The sequence below is a fragment of the Delphinus delphis genome, chromosome 5 (assembly GCF_949987515.2).
Source record: "Delphinus delphis chromosome 5, mDelDel1.2, whole genome shotgun sequence".
NCBI classification, from domain to species: domain Eukaryota; kingdom Metazoa; phylum Chordata; class Mammalia; order Artiodactyla; family Delphinidae; genus Delphinus; species Delphinus delphis.
Window position 1 is genome coordinate 96,362,455 of NC_082687.1, and position 16,082 is coordinate 96,378,536.

Below are 16,082 nucleotides of genomic sequence, written 5' to 3' on the forward strand. Positions count from 1 at the left end.
TTTGAAGACTGTAGTTACCTCCTATAAGTGGACTCAGACAGTATTTTTCTTTTTGTGACGGACTTATTTCACTGAGCATAATTACCTCACGGTCTGTTCATGTTGTAACATGTGTCAGAATGTCCTTTTTTCAGGCTGAATAACATTTCATCGTAGGTATTCACCACAGTTTGTTTACCTCTTCACCCATCATGGGCACTTGGGTTACTTCCTCCACCCATCCTTTCATTCCACGAATATTTACCGAGGGCCTACTGCTAGCTTCACGACAGACACAGGGCTAAAAAGATAAATACACACCATTTCTATCTTCAAGGCACTCATGTCAAGGTCTAGAGCAGACAAAGAACAAAACTCATCACAACTAAAGCACTGGTGGCTTGCCCAAGGCACTAAAATTTGCAAACACAATAAAGAGTAGAACATTTTCCCATTTTCTACTACCGAGGATAGAAACAGATTTAAAAAAGAAAAACAAAAACTTGATTAAATGTGAATCAGGATCCTCATTTGGAGAATGATTTTTCTTTGTTTTTTCCCCCAATTGTGACACACGCAAAATCGATATATGTTTATAACTTCGGTGGGTTTCTCTTTGACCACCTGCTGGCTTTGCTTTCTTTGGTGGGTTCCAGAGTGATTGGTGATTTGTAGCCAACAAAAAAGAGATGCTTTATAGGGTGCCTGTGCTCAGCGGAATATAAAGCAGTCTTTGAACAAAGTTTTTATACTTTGGAGCTTGGAATAGTTTGGGTGATGTTTATTTTACATTAAGTGGGAAAAGTAGGTCTAAACTTAGAGAAATAGAAAAAGAATGGCAGCAAACTGATCACTGGAGTTGTCTCTGGGAAGAGAAATAACGGGGAATTTCCACTTGCATCCTATACTTTTCTGTTGGCTTACAACAGAAATGGATTCTTGTATTATGCAAGTAACCTAGAAAAGAAGAGGTTAAATTTTTTTTAACTGAAGATCTGGTATGATTACAATCAATTTTTAAAAAGTGGAAAAAACCCCCACAGTAATCAAACCGTGTCTTAAAAATAGTAATATCTTGTTGCTAGGAGTATAAGGGTTGTTTTGTGACGTTTTCTTCCCTATATTTTGAATGTTTCTATAATAAGCATATATTACAATGGGAGGCATGACAAAACTTTCATTTTCTTTTCAAGTTGCTTGAGCTGTTAGACCAAGCATTTGAGACTCTTGGAAGGTCTTAGAACATGGGAACAGCTCAGGTCCAAACCCCCGTGGTCGCCACCTACCATTTCTGTGCCGTCTCCCACACCTCTGGGCCAAAAGGTGACACTTCTCATTCCTCATCTAGTTCAGTTCAACACCAGGGGAGACCTAGTGTTGGTGACCCAGACCCATTTCTCAAGACCTAATGACATGAAATATGGGGTGAGGTGAGAAGAGGGCCATGTACCTCTTCCAGGGCATCTTTCTTTCCACGCTAAAGACTTCCTTGCATCCTTAAGCAAAATCGGATTGTCAGGTCACCCTCTCACTTATCCCAGGTTGTACCCAGAATCAAACTTTGTGAATAATTTCAAGGAGACGGGTCATTGAGAAGCTCAGACAAAGCAAGGACAGGTCGGGGCATCCTGTATAGCCCCCAGGGTCCATCCTGTCCTCCTTCCTGGCCCAGAATGATAGATGAAGTTACCAAATGAGGTTTTGCAAGGTTCCTCACACAGCCAGAAGGAGTGAAGTGATGAGGCATCTCCATTTTATTCTCTGGAGAATTCTACAGCTTCCATGATTTTTCAGGGACTCAAACCTCACACATACTGCATTTATTTTCTATCAGTGATCCTTTAACAAATGACATCCTGCTGAGGGCATTCAAGAGATAAGTCTCTTCGGGCTTCCCTGGTGGCGCAGTGGTTGAGAGTCCGCCTGCTGATGCAGGGGACACGGGTTCGCGCCCCGGTCCGGGAAGATCCCATATGCTGCGGAGCGGCTGGGCCCGTGAGCCATGGCCGCTGAGCCTGCGCACCTGGAGCCTGTGCTCCGCAACGGGAGAGGCCACAACAGTGAGAGGCCCGCATACAGAAAAAAAGAAAAACAAAAAAGAGATAAGTCTCTTCATTCTAACCAATATCACTAGCGTATCTGCCCAGAGGGCCAGTTGTCAAGGAGATCCCAGCAGCTCTCTTGCCTTCCTTTAATTCCCTCACGGGCATCCCTCTTCCTAAATTAAGTAAAGCCAGCTACTTTAGCTCCTTCCTCCCTGGGGCCCAGAGTGCACCAGGTTGTATGTGTGTGGAGACGGTGGTGATGAAAAAGAGAAAGTCAGCCTTGACACGTGGGAGCTGGCCTGGCACTGGTAGGAAGGCCTTGGTGTTCTCCTGTGGACCACAACTCCAGGACAGTGGCATCAGGTAAGGTCACTGTGTGACCATAACAGCACGCCGTGTGAACAGACAAAAGCAATGTCCAAACCGCACACACACAAATGAAGTGACCCAATATCCATTCGTTGTGGCTCATATGAGCGACTGCTGCTTCTTTACCAATTACAGCTTCAGCTTTCCTTCATTCTTCCAGCCTGATAGATAAGATTTATTAAGATTCCCTATCACAGAATTACCCCCTTCCCCTCTGCTTCCTGGCAGCAAAGCCAGCCTCCTCGAACCTTTGCCAAATCTCATAAAATAAGCCTGAATCTTACCAGTCCTTTCTACCATCCTCAGACAGAGCCCTGCCCTGCCCCTCTGGGTCCCTATGGTGAGCGCTCAGTCTTCTTGCAAAGAGCAATACAACCACCTTGTTCAACCACCGTGTAGTGGCTGGTCTTGTGGTTTGGGGGAGGTATTGACGGTAACCCACCGTCTGAATGGGACATTACAGAATCGAAAGGCCTGTAAAAATCATCACACCTTCATCAGTGTTTATGCCTGACAAGCTCCAGGAGCAGCTTCTGAAAGACATGATTTGTTAATAAGCAACTTTCCGTGTTGAGCTGGACTCTCAGCCTGACAGCTGTTTTCTGTTTGCCTCCTTAACTGGTGACCTGGAGGCTCAAGGCATGCAGGCCGGGCACAGATGTCAGGATTCAAGGTCACTGGGGTGTGCTCCCCCTTCCTCCCACTCAGCTCCTTCCAGCAGATGCCATTACTTATCCCCCGAGAGTATTCCCTCTTGTTCACTTCCCACCCCTTCTCCCTCCCTCTGACCCACCTAGGTAGGTTGTCTCCTGTGCCCAGAAGTCATGCTAGAAGGAGAAAGGAGGGGGCATGACACCACAGAGCACTCACCCTGTGCCAGGCGCTGCGCTTGGCGCTCACTTTGTATGCATCCAATTTAACTCTCACACCAGCCCCATGGGGGGCAGGGGTACAATCCCCTGCTACTGAGGCTCAGAGCTTAGTAACTTGCCCAAAGCCAGTCAGCAAGTGGCACAGCTGCCTTAGGTCCAAACTCTGCTCTCCCTGCTAAACAATGCTGCGTCCCACAGGAAATGTTAAATCATGTCCCTACCTATCCCCAGAACGAAGTGGGTCCTAACAGAAAGGAGGACCCAAGACCCCAGAGGGGTTGTCGTTTCCCTGTAGGCCAAATGAGAATTTGAAGACCAGAATAGGGACAGAAAGTAAGTGGAATAAGAGGGGACGGGGCAGAAAGTGTTAAAGTTTTATGCTAAAGCGAAGAAAACAAAAAACCAAAAAAAGATATATTTGGTGGTTAAATCCATTTTGTATGCTGTCAGCCTAGTTCAGGCTTCATAACTCTGTAATGTCACCTCTCTCTAAACCTACATCCTTCCCGTAAATGACAATTATATTTCAAAGTCCCCATCAACGCAGCAACATCACCTTCGTAATGTGTTGCTCCCCGGGGAAAGTGCTCACATCCCAAACCCTCTTCCTTAAAAGCACTTGAATCTCAAGGGGTAATTACACTCAGTCTGTGAATTTTCCTGCTGTTATGTCCTGCAGGGCCGCTTGTCTTGGACCAAAGAAAACGTGCAGGTTAACTCAGCGATGAAGTCTCAAATTTGAGGCTGCTGGAAGCCTGCATTGAAGGTGAAGACTGCCACCTCGTGGAGGAAGGGGGTAATTGTCAGGGTTCACTGAGGCAATTAGGACTTCCCTAAGTAGGATCTTAAAATCAGACTCTTCCGGCTGAAGGAAAGCTCAGAAATCATTAATTCATCAATCTGGCAAATATTTATTGAGCATATACTATGTTCCAGGCGCGTTTATGAGTAAGTAAGATATACCAGTGAACAAAATACACAAGAGTCTCTGTCCTGTGAGAATTCCATTCTACCAGAGCAAGACTGACAATAAACCAATTTTCAGCAAGACTGACAATAAAGATAATGAATGTTGTACAGTATCCTAGAAATTTATAAATTCTATGAAAAAAAGGAAAAATAGAATAGGATAAGGGTGTCAGAGGTTATGGGGGAGGAGGTGTCTGTTTTTGGCATTAAACAAGTAGGACAGTAGATGACCTTTCAGCAAAGAATTGAAGGAAGCAAAGAACTTAGTCATACAGACATCCAAGCAAACAGCGTTCTGGGCAGAAGCAGCAACCTTCCCAACAGCCCGAGTGCCTGGTGTGTTCAAGAAACAGTAGAGAAGCCAGTGTGGTTGGAGCATAGTGAGCAAGGTGGACAGTAGATAGAAATGAGGTCAGAAAGGTAATGCTGCCCCACTGAGTAGAGTTTCATAAGCTACTCACGGTGAACTGAGGAGCCATAGAGGATACTGAGCACAGTAGGTACATGATATTACTTAAGTTTCAAAAGATTTCTCTGACTGCTTTGTTGAATATAGTCTGAAAGAGGGAACAGGCAAAGAAAGGTAGACCAGTAATCCGGGCAAGTGCCCATGGTGATTTGGACCAGGGTGGTAGCAGTGATGATGGTGAGAAGTGATAGATTCTTGATTCATTGTAAATTTCCTAACAGATAAGATGCATGGTGTTAGCGAAATAAGGAGTCAATGATAATTCCAGGGTTTGGGGCCTGAGACACTGGAAGGATGGGGTTGCCATTAACTGAGATCGAGAAGGCTTTGGGTCGAGGTATTGATCAGGATACATAATATACTGTGTAGTATATATTATAACATTTGCTATATATGAAATACTACATACTATATACTATATATTAAAATTATATTCTACATATTATATCAAAGTAGGATATATACATATATATAATTATAGGAATGCAAAAATGGGAATTATTGAGCCATAAATTTAACAAAATATATGCAAGACTTGTACTCTGAAAACAAAACATTGCTGAGAGAAATTTTTAAATGACTAAGAAAATAGAGAGATATCCCATATTCATGGGTTGGAAGGCTCAATATTAAGATGTTACCAAATCACAAGTCAAAATTTCAGCAGGCTTTGTTAAAAATATTGGCAAGTTGATTCTAAAATTTATGTGAAAATACAAGCTAGCCAAAGCAATCAAAGGAAAAAAGCTGGAGGACTTATATTATTCGGCTTCAAGGCTTGCTAAAGAGCTTCAGTGATCTAGACAATATAAGAGTTGTGAAAGGCTAGCTATAGATCAAGGAAATAGAACAGAGAGTTCAGAAAGAAACCCATACATACATGGTACTGTAGAGTGAATTTTGTGTCCCCCAGAATTTGTAAGTTGAAATCTATTTCCCAAGGTGATAGTATTTGGAGATGAGGCATTTGGGGTAATTAGGTTATGAGAGTGGAGCTATCATGAACGGGATTAGCATCCTTATAAAAGAGACACAGAGAGCTCCCCCCTCCCTTCCTCCATGTGAAGACCCAGAGAGAAGGAGGCCATCTTTGAACTAGGAAGTAGGTTCTCAGCAGACACTGAATCTGCTGGCATCTTGATCTTGGACTTTCAGCCTCCAGAACTGTGAGAAATAAATTTCTGTTGTTCATAAGCCACCCAGTCTGTGGTGTTCTGTTATGGCACCTGGAATTGACTCAGACATGGTCAACTGACGTTCAGGAAAGGAGTCAAAGAGATTCAGTGGGGAAGAGAAAGCTTTCTCAATAAATGATACTACAGCAAATAGGTTTTTCATATGTGAAAAAAATGAAATTGACCCTTATTTCACACCATACACAAAATTAACTAGAAATGGATCAAAGACCTAAAGCACAGTTATATAAGAAAAAATGAACAAGTTGGACCGTATAAAGATTTAAAAAACAAACTTTGCTTTTTAAAAGACTCCATTTAAGAAAATGAAAAGGCAAGTCATAAAGTGGAAGTAAATATTTTCAGGATACATCTGATAAAGGACTTGTATTCAGAATACATAAACCACCTACAACTCAATGATAAGAACTAAAACCTAATTTTTTTAAGATTGGGAAAAGATTTGAATACATACTTCAATAAGCCCATGAGATAATGTTCAACATCATTAGCCATGAGGAAAATGCAAATTAAAACCACCATTAAAATACCACTGCAAAGCCATCAGAACACTTCTAACAAGGAAGTGTAACAACTAGAATATTCATACCCTGATAATGAACACATAAAACTATACAATTACCTTGTGAAACAGTTTAGTAGTTTCTTAAATAGCTAAACTACATGGTTCAGCTATTTCATTTTTGGACATTTACCCAGGAAAAATGAAACCACGTGTCCACACAGTAACTTGTATACTCATATTCATAGAAGCTTTATTCATAATACTGTATCCAAAAAGTGAATACAATGCCCATCAACAGATGAACGGATAAACAACTTGTGGTATATACACGCAATGGGCTACTATTCAGCAATAAAAGGGAAGGAACTATTAATATGTACAACAACATGGGTGAATTCAAAAATATTATGCCAAGACCATGAAAGAAGCCAGAGACAAAAGAATATGTAGTACGTGATTCTGTTTATATAAACTTCCAAAAACATGTAAACTAATGTCCACTAACAGAAGGTAGAGGTACCCTACTCAGTGTCAAGACATTAGTAATTTAAACAATGTGGAGTGGTATAGAGAAAAACAGATCATAAAACAGATTAGAGCCCAGAAGTGAACTGATAAACCTGATATGCAACAGAAATGGCATTATAAAACCCTTGATAAAGGATGGATTATTTCATAATTAGTACTCGCACAACTGACTATCCATCTGTAGGGAAAAAAATGAAATTAGGTTCCTACTTTATACCACACACAAAAATATATTCCATATGGATAAAACGCTTAATGAAAATCAAACATTTAAAATTTTTAGATTATATGTGACACTTTTGTTACCTCTGGTAGAAAATAAGTTCTTAAATAACACACAAAAGGCACAACTATAAAAGATAAATATGGGGGTTTCCTGGTGGCGCAGTGGTTGAGAGTCCGCCTGCCGATGCAGGGAACACGGGTTCGTGCCCCGGTCCGGGAGGATCCCACATGCCGCGGAGCGGCTGGGCCCGTGAGCCATGGCCGCTGAGCCTGCGCGTCTGGAGCCTGTGCTCCTCAGCGGGAGGGGCCACAACAGTGAGAGGCCCGCATACCGCAAAAAAAATAATAATAATAAATATGATTACATTAAAATCTTCAGTAAGACAAAGGACCCAATAAATAAAGTCAAGAGTCAAACCACAGATTGGGAGAACATATGTGCAATCCACATAACTGACAAAAAATTAGAATCCTGAACGTATAAAGAAGAAAAACAATTCAATACAAAAACAGGCAAAAGACAAAAATAGGCATTCCTCAGAAGAAACCAGAATACCAATAAACGCATTAAAAAGTGATCAATTGCATTAGTAATCAGGGAACCAAAAATTAGAGCCACAAAGAGATGAGGAAAATTGTTTGACAATTCCAAGTGCTGCTGAGGATGTACAGTAACAAGTAAATTCACACTGCCTTTGTGAAAGGATGTTGATACCACAAAGTTGGAGACCCGTTTGGCCATATGTAACGTGGCAGACACTGTTGCTTCCCAAGCCAAATAGATATTCCTCACCCTTCTTCCCTACTGGTAAAGCATGTCTCCTATCATAGTGATTCCAAATATCAAATACTCACTTTGCAAGCCTCCTCTACAGTTTGGGCAGCCATGTGAGCCAATTCTGGCTAGTGAGATTCAAGGGGAAGCACAGGGGCAGCTGAGGAAGGGCTTCTGGGAAAGATGTTATTCCCTGATAAAGAGACTTGCAAGGAGGGCACTCCTGCCCATCCTCCTGCTCTCTGTTCCTGAGTATCACTCTCTAAGGACATAATGCCTGGAACTGCAGATGCCATCTTGTGACAAGAAGCTCAAGGATGAAAGTCACACTAGGGAGTTGGAGGAGTGAAAGATCCTGGGCCATCAGTGAGCTGCTGAATCTACCAAGGACCACCCCACTTCTGATATCTTGTCATGTGTATATATAAAAAATCTCTTGCTTTAAACCTCTTATAGTTGAGTATTCTTTTACTTGCAGCCAAAAGCATCTTCATTGTTACACCCATTGTTATGGGCTAAATTGTGTCCCCTAAAAGATGCTGAAGTCCTAACTCCCAGTCCCTCAGAATGTGACCTTATTTGGAAATAAGATCTTTGCAGAAGATCAAGTTAAGATGAGAGTAAGGGTGACCCTTAATCAAATATGACCAGTGTCCTTAGAAAAGGAGGAAACTTGGATCCAGAGACAGACACACACAGAAGGAAGAACACGTGAAGACAGAGAGAACATCATCTGCTAGGCAAGGAATGCCCGAGGCTTCTAGAAATGAGAGTCAGGTAGCAGAGTCTTCCTCACAGCCCTCAGAAGGAGCCAACACTTCTGACACCTTGATTTCAGACTTCTGGCCTCCAGAACTGTGAGACAATAAATTCCCACTGTTTAAGCCACCCAGTTTGTGGTACTTTGTTATGGCAGCTCTAAGAAATTAATACACCCAGTAAAGGTGAAAATGACATACTCTATGAATTTGGAATTCTGCCTCTAAGTAAACATCTTAGAAAAAAATCATAAGCGCAAGTAGACATGTAGGTTTTAGCATTGTTTACGTCAGCAAAAACCGAGAGTAAGGGAATCTGTTAATAAGTGTAGGTTACGGTCATTCAGCAGCATACTATACAGCAGTTAAAATTAATGAACTAGTGCTCATATAGCAACATGAATGAATCTCTAAAATAATGTAATCAAAATCACCAAAACATATTGGTAAGTGGAAAAAGCAAAGGTTATTCTACAGGGCAAAAACACAAAATAAATACAAATTAAAATTAAAATTCAGTAACATCTTCCCTTATTAGATTGTCAAAAATCAGAAAGTTTGAAAACATCCTGTGTAGTGAACGTATGAGGAAATAAACTCTCATCGCCTCATGAAGAGAATTGCCTTATAAAGAGAAATCTGGCTATGTTTTCAAAATGTAAAATGGTATATTTTTTGACTTAGTGATTCTGCTTCTAGGATTCTATCTTACATCTCCAAGTATTTTATTGCAGCATGGTTTGCAATATATTGCAAAAGTTTTAAAACAACCTAAATGTCCATGAGTACAAGTCTAGAATATGGTGAATCTATACAGAGGAATATTATTAGAATGAGACAGAACTACATTGATAATCAAGATAAACTGTTAAGTGAAAAAAAAGTGAGACAGAAGAGAGGATGTGTATAGAAAAAAAGAATACATGAATATACACTTATATAGTCAGAGAACATTTCTAGAAAGATACAAGTGAAACAAGTAGTATTTGCCTCTGAGAAAGAAGAAAAGAAAAGTGAGGGGGGAGGTATTTTGATTTTATCTATAGCATGTTATTTCTTTTAAAACTAGGGAATAAAAGATCTGACAGAAATATGACAAAAGTTTTATTGTCTGTTAATTCTGCACGATGTGTAAATGGCTAGTTGTAACATTGTTCTATGAATATTTCAGTGCATTTAACATTTTCATAACTTAACATGTTTAATTTTTTAAGAAAAGAATGGAGAGGAGATATGACCTGGGGAATAAGGAATATTGAAGAAGGAGAAAGTAGTCCCTTGAATGGGAAGAATGAAGAAAACTAGACCCGTCAAATACAAAAAGTACAATTTTTAGCTGTAAAGTGATATGTTCGGGCTTCCCTGGTGGCGCCGTGGTGAGAGTCCACCTGCCGATGCAGGGGACACGGGTTCGTGCCCCAGTCCGGGAAGATCCCACATGCCGTGAAGCGGCTGGGCCCGTGAGCCATGGCTGCTGAGCCTGCGAGTCCGGAGCCTGTGCTCCGCAATGGGAGAGGCCACACCGGTGAGAGGCCCGCATACCGCAAAAAAAAAAAAAAAAGGATATGTTCATAACCTTGGTTTCCAAAGCACCTTTTAAAATTTTTACCAAGAAGTATTAAAACATGAAATCAGATCCCCAAAATGCAATTAATTGTCTTTCATCTAAGTCTCACATCGTCCTTTGTAGTTTTAAATCTCTCCCAGTTTCAACTGTATGTCTTCCGTCTTTCTTTACTTAAAGAATCCCCAAGGAGATTTCATTACTGCTCTAGACAACTTAATTCATAAACAGATGTTTCCTCCTAGAAACCAAGATAATGCAGGAAGCAAATTTATTATGAATTTCACAATATTTACACCATGAAGTACCAAAGCCAGAAATGACTTTATAACATTTGCTTGTTAGTCATAATAAGAGAAAACAAACCTTTGAACTATCAAGACAAATCTGGACCATGGCCAAGTAACTGCGTATCTCTTCAAATCAAGCTTTACTAATTGCTTCAAAAACATCCAAAGACTAAAGAGGTAGGCAGCTTTCTGCTATGTGGATATGTCATGTTTGATACAGCAGGTAAGAAGTGGAGAACTAAATTTAGCAATTCTTGAAATGCCTCATTATGGAAGAAATTTGAATTATGTCTATAAAACTACTAAGCTAAAGCCATTCATTTAAGCAGGTCTATAGCTTCCTTTTGTGAAGCTCCTTACTTTTTTTTTTTTAATTGTGGTATACCCCACTATTTAGAATTCCACTTGGGGGGTTAAGTGATTTTGTATTCTTCACTATATTTTAAAAATATTTTTCCAAGTATTCTAAAATGGGCATGTTTTACTTTTATAATTAGAAAAAAATGTCATTCTCACGCTCTATTTATTCTTCAAGTTTCTGACCTCAGTTTTCACTTTATTTTTTGTCTTTAATAACAAGATTCTCATCATCCCCCTGCTTCCAGAGCAGGTATTTACTGGTGATATTTTTTTGAAAAAGATGAGCCCCCATTCCCGACTCATATCAACTATGAAAACTCGTGGATATAATCAATCCTTCCCTTCCAAGCCCTTAGTCTTTGAAACACACACACACACAAACACACACCACACACACACACACACGAAAACAATTCTTGATTCATCTCTCATTCAGTTTCCTGTTTTGTTCTCACCATCTTGCATCTGTTCTTTCCACCACAGTTCATTTAAAGAAAATGTTGTCCTGGTTGTTTTCTAACCTGATCTAGGTCTAAGGCAAGAAATAGATCTTTAATGGCAAAAAAAAAAAATGCATGACCACTTCTAAATTCATTTATTGCAAAAAAATCTCTTAACTGACCAGTATTTAACTGAACCACTTTCTGTTCTCTCTGTACAAGTTGCCTATCTTCTACACAATTAATAGGCTACTCTCTGTATCCCCAAGGACTTTCATTTTCACTTACTTGGTTTTTTATTTACCTATTCTTGAATATGTTTATGCTTGTTGTTTTTGCTTTAATTATATGCTTTCATTAAATTGTTCATAAATAAATTGGATAAGTGGAAAAAGAAAAAAACATGTTTTCTATGAAAACCAAGTTGAATTTCTTGGTAAAAATGACCCAGGTGAGTCACTTTAAAAGTGTTGCTGACGGACAAAGGATTAATCTCCAAAATTTATAAGCAGCTCATGCAGCTTAATAACAAAAAAACAAACAACCCAATCCAAAAATGGGCAGAATACCTAAATAGACATTTCTCCAAAGAAGACATACAGACTGCCAACAAACACATGAAAGAATGCTCAACATCACTAATCATTAGAGAAATGCAAATCAAAACTACAATTAGATATCATCTCACACCGGTCAGACTGGCCATCATCAAAAAATCTAGAAACAATAAATGCTGGAGAGGGTGTGGAGAAAAGGGAACCCTCTTACACTGTTGGTGGGAATGTAAATTGATACAGCCACTGTGGAGAACAGTATGGAGATTCCTTAAAAGACTACAAATAGAACTACCATATGACCCAGCAATCCCACTACTGGGCATATACCCTGAGAAAACCATAATTCAAAAAGAGTCATGTACCAAAATGTTCATTGCAGCTCTATTTACAATAGCCCAGAGATGGAAACAACCTAAGTGTCCATCATCAGATGAATGGATAAAGAAGATGTGGCACATATATACAATGGAATATTACTCAGCCATAAAAAGAAACGAAATTGAGCTATTTGTAATGAGGTGGATGGACCTAGAGTCTGTCATACAGAGTGAAGTAAGTCAGAAAGAGAAAGACAAATACCGTATGCTAACACATATATATGGAATTTAAGGAAAAAAATGTCATGAAAAACCTAGGGGTGAAACAGGAATAAAGACACAGACTTACTAGAGAATGGACTTGAGGCTATGGGGAGGGGGAAGGTTAAACTGTGACAAAGCGAGAGAGAGGCATGGACATATATACACTACCAAACGTAAGGTAGATAGCTAGTGGGAAGCAGCCGCATAGCACAGGGAGATCAGCTCGGTGCTTTGTGACCGCCTGGAGGGGTGAGATAGGGAGGGTGGGAGGGAGGGAGACGCAAGCGGGAAGACATATGGGAACATATGTATATATATAACTGATTCATTTTGTTGTGAAGCTGAAACTAACATACCATTGTAAAGCAATTATACTCCAATAAAGATGTAAAAAAAAAAATGTTGCTGAGTTTGTTATTGGTAGGACAATTGTCAAAGACCTAAGGAAACTGTAGAAATCTAGAAGTATTCTTTATATATATATATATATATAAATTTACTTATTTTATTTTTGGCTGCATTGGGTCTTCATTGTCACATGCAGGCTTTCTCTAGTTGGGCTTTCTCTAGTTGCTGCAAGCAGGAACTACTCTTCGTTGTGGTGCGCGGGCTTCTCACTGCGGTGGCTTCCCTTATTGGGGAGCAAGGGCTCTAGGCACGCGGGCTTCAGTAGCTGTGGCACGCGGGCTTAGTAGATGTGGCACACGGGCTTAGTTGCTCCACAGCATGTGGGATCTTCCAGGACCAGGGATCGAACCCGTGTCTGCTGCCCTGGCAGGCAGATTCCTAACCACTGCACCACGAGGGAAGCCCAGGAAACATTCTTTACTTAGACAACTTCTCAGTCGACTTTAAAGAAGCTGGCTCTCAAACCCCAATTTCTTCCATCTTGAATCCGTCCTTATCCATCCAACCAGCACACTATTTCTGCTCTCCTTTCCAGCAAGACCCCTGGCGAGAGCTGTCTATGTACAGTCTCCAATTTCTCTCTTCCCACCTTTTTCTTGAATCCATTCCTGACAGGCTTTCACCATGACCACTCTTCTAAAACTGATCTTGTCAAAGTCATCAATCCATTGGTCAATTTTTAGTTTTCATCTTACTTAACCAGTCAGAATCACTTGAATAAGACAATTAACACTTCCTCCTTATAAAACATCTGCTTGAATTTCTCTGCACAGTTGACTTCCTCATTTATATCTCCAGCCCAGACCTCTCCCTAGTACCCTAGACTCAAAGAAACCAGCTACCTATTCAATATCTGCACTTGATTGTCAATGGACATTGCAAAACTACTATGTACAAAGCCAGACCAGTGTTTTCTTTCCCAACTTGCTTCATCCCAGTAGTTCCCTTTCTGATAAATGGAAATTCATTTTTCTGGTAACTCAGCCCACAAATCTCATTTCTTCTTTTTCTCTAACATCCCATACACAAGTCCATAGCAAATCACATGGAATCTACTTTCAAAATGTATCCAGAATATTTCCCCTTCTCATCACCATCCATCACTATCCAAGTCTCAATCACCTCTCACCTGAACTGCTACAAGAACTCCATGGCCTCCATGCTTCTGTCCTTGCCCCACTACCATCTATTTTCAACCCAACAGCCAGAAGGATGCCTTTAATAAGGTGTCAGACAGTGGTACATGCTCTATACATCACTATTCATCACTAGTGGATGTATCCTATATCCTAAGGACAAAAAGAACCATAAAGACATTTAGATATTTTGTTAGTAATAATAATAATACATACATACATATTATTTGTATATATGAAAATGAATACATAATTATATTAATGTTATTAGGAACCAAGCTTTTTAGGGTCAGAGAAAACAGATACAAACATAAAATTTAGGAATTCCCTGGTGCGTCTCAGGGCTCATCCCCTGGGATCACGGGTGTTTGGAGGCGGAACTGATCTCAGGCACACAGATGACAATCGCCGCTCCCCTGTCCGCCTTTGGCAGCCTGAGAAGCAACGTTTTACTTCCCAGCTTATTCTGCTTTATGTACAACTTCGAAAAATGAGTTTTCCGGGTGAAACCAAGCCCTGAGAATGGAAGTCAAGAAAGCGTTTCACTATGGGGAGAGATTAGAAGCTAGCTGGGAGAGGGCCCGAGGAACCTTCCGGAAAGTTCCGTAGACTGATGTGGGTGGTGTTTCTAGGGTCTGAACGGAATCATTAAGCAGATGCACTTTACCGTGTGTTTTATCTTTAAAATTTTTTTAAGTTGTTACCGCTTTGTTTTGCTTTGTTATTGGACGCTGTGGTCACATTCATTTCAGGGCGCACGAAAAGAATCGGGATGTTGTTTTATAGTAATGAATGAAACTAACTTCAGTGATCGGGCCCTTCAGACACCATCCTCCCACCTCAGGCTCCGCAAGCCACTTCACCAGGTGTCTGTAACTGTCCGGGGCGCTTTTGGGTCAGAGATGGCGAACGCAAACCCCATGAAATGTAGGAAACGCCAGCAACTTCCCGGCTTCTTGGCCGAGTGGGGCTGCGGTCCCAAATGGGGCCGGGCTCCGGGCGTCTCTGACAAGTGTCCGCCAGTTGAGCGCAAGGGCCAAGGAGCAGCGCGCTCGCCACCGCCCGCCTGCACCTCTGGGGACTGGCGCTCGGACTCGCGAGCCCGGACTCCCTACTCAGCACTGCCCCGCGGGCTCTCAGCTGACTCGGAACAGTCGATGCTTTGTTTCAGGCAATCCTGACGGCTACTCGGAGCGCACGGTCCGGCTGTGCCCAGCTGTGCCCAGCCACCACCGCGCGCGGTGCCCCGCCATGCGCCAAAGACGCCGACTCACCTGAGCTCCGGCTGCACCGACTGGGTGTACTTGTAGCATCGCTCCAGGACGATTTCTTGAAAACGGGCAGTGCTGCCCGTCCCATTCCACTTCATGTTTTCGGACGAGTGGCGCCACATCCGGACTCCGACCACCACCGCGATGATCCCCCCCACCAGAAGACATAGAAATATGCAGAGACAGATCTTGGCTTTCTTGGGTCTGGAGTCGGCCATGGGTTCCAACGCGGGTCGCCCGGGCGAAGTTGGAGAAGAGGCTGCTGGAGGCTGGGCGGGCAGGGAGGAGAGAGCTAGCTTGGTTCTGAAACTGCACTTCCCCTTTATCTCTCACTTGCCTTTTCTCCGCTTCCTTTCCCACCCCCATCCCCTCCTTCAAAGTTCTTCGATCGCGGTCGCTCGACCAACAAGGATTTCAAGGTCTTAAAAAGCCTTCGAGACCACCTAGAGGGGTGGGATAGGGAGGGTGGGAGGGAGGGAGACGCAAGAGGGAAAAGATATGGGAACATATGTATATGTATAACTGATTCACCTTGTTATAAAGCAGAAACTAACACACCATTGTAAGGCAATTATACTCCAATGAAGATGTTAAAAAAAAAAAAAAAACAAAGCCTTCAGCACCTACTACAGCCGTTCACTTCCCGACTTCTGAGCAGAGAGCCACCACTTTGACCTTACTTGACAGGCACTCAAAGAACAGACAGAGTACAGCCTTATACTCCTCAGTCGTCAGTCTGCTCCCTTTATCAAGCCGCACTTTACACTTTACCCACACCTGCTCCC

The 16,082-nt window shown here is 41.6% G+C and overlaps 1 protein-coding gene across 1 annotated transcript in view; it reads right to left on the reverse strand.

Annotated features, from left to right (window-relative positions):
- Positions 1 to 15,571, reverse strand: part of CD38 (CD38 molecule) — a 40,378-nt gene extending 24,807 nt beyond the window's left edge. Inside the window, exon 1 of the mRNA XM_060011787.1 lies at positions 15,301 to 15,571. Within this exon, the coding sequence (XP_059867770.1) occupies positions 15,301 to 15,515 (215 nt within the window). The 5' untranslated portion in view covers positions 15,516 to 15,571. The remainder of the gene's footprint in view (positions 1 to 15,300) is intronic.
- Between the last annotated feature and the right edge of the window lie 511 nt (positions 15,572 to 16,082).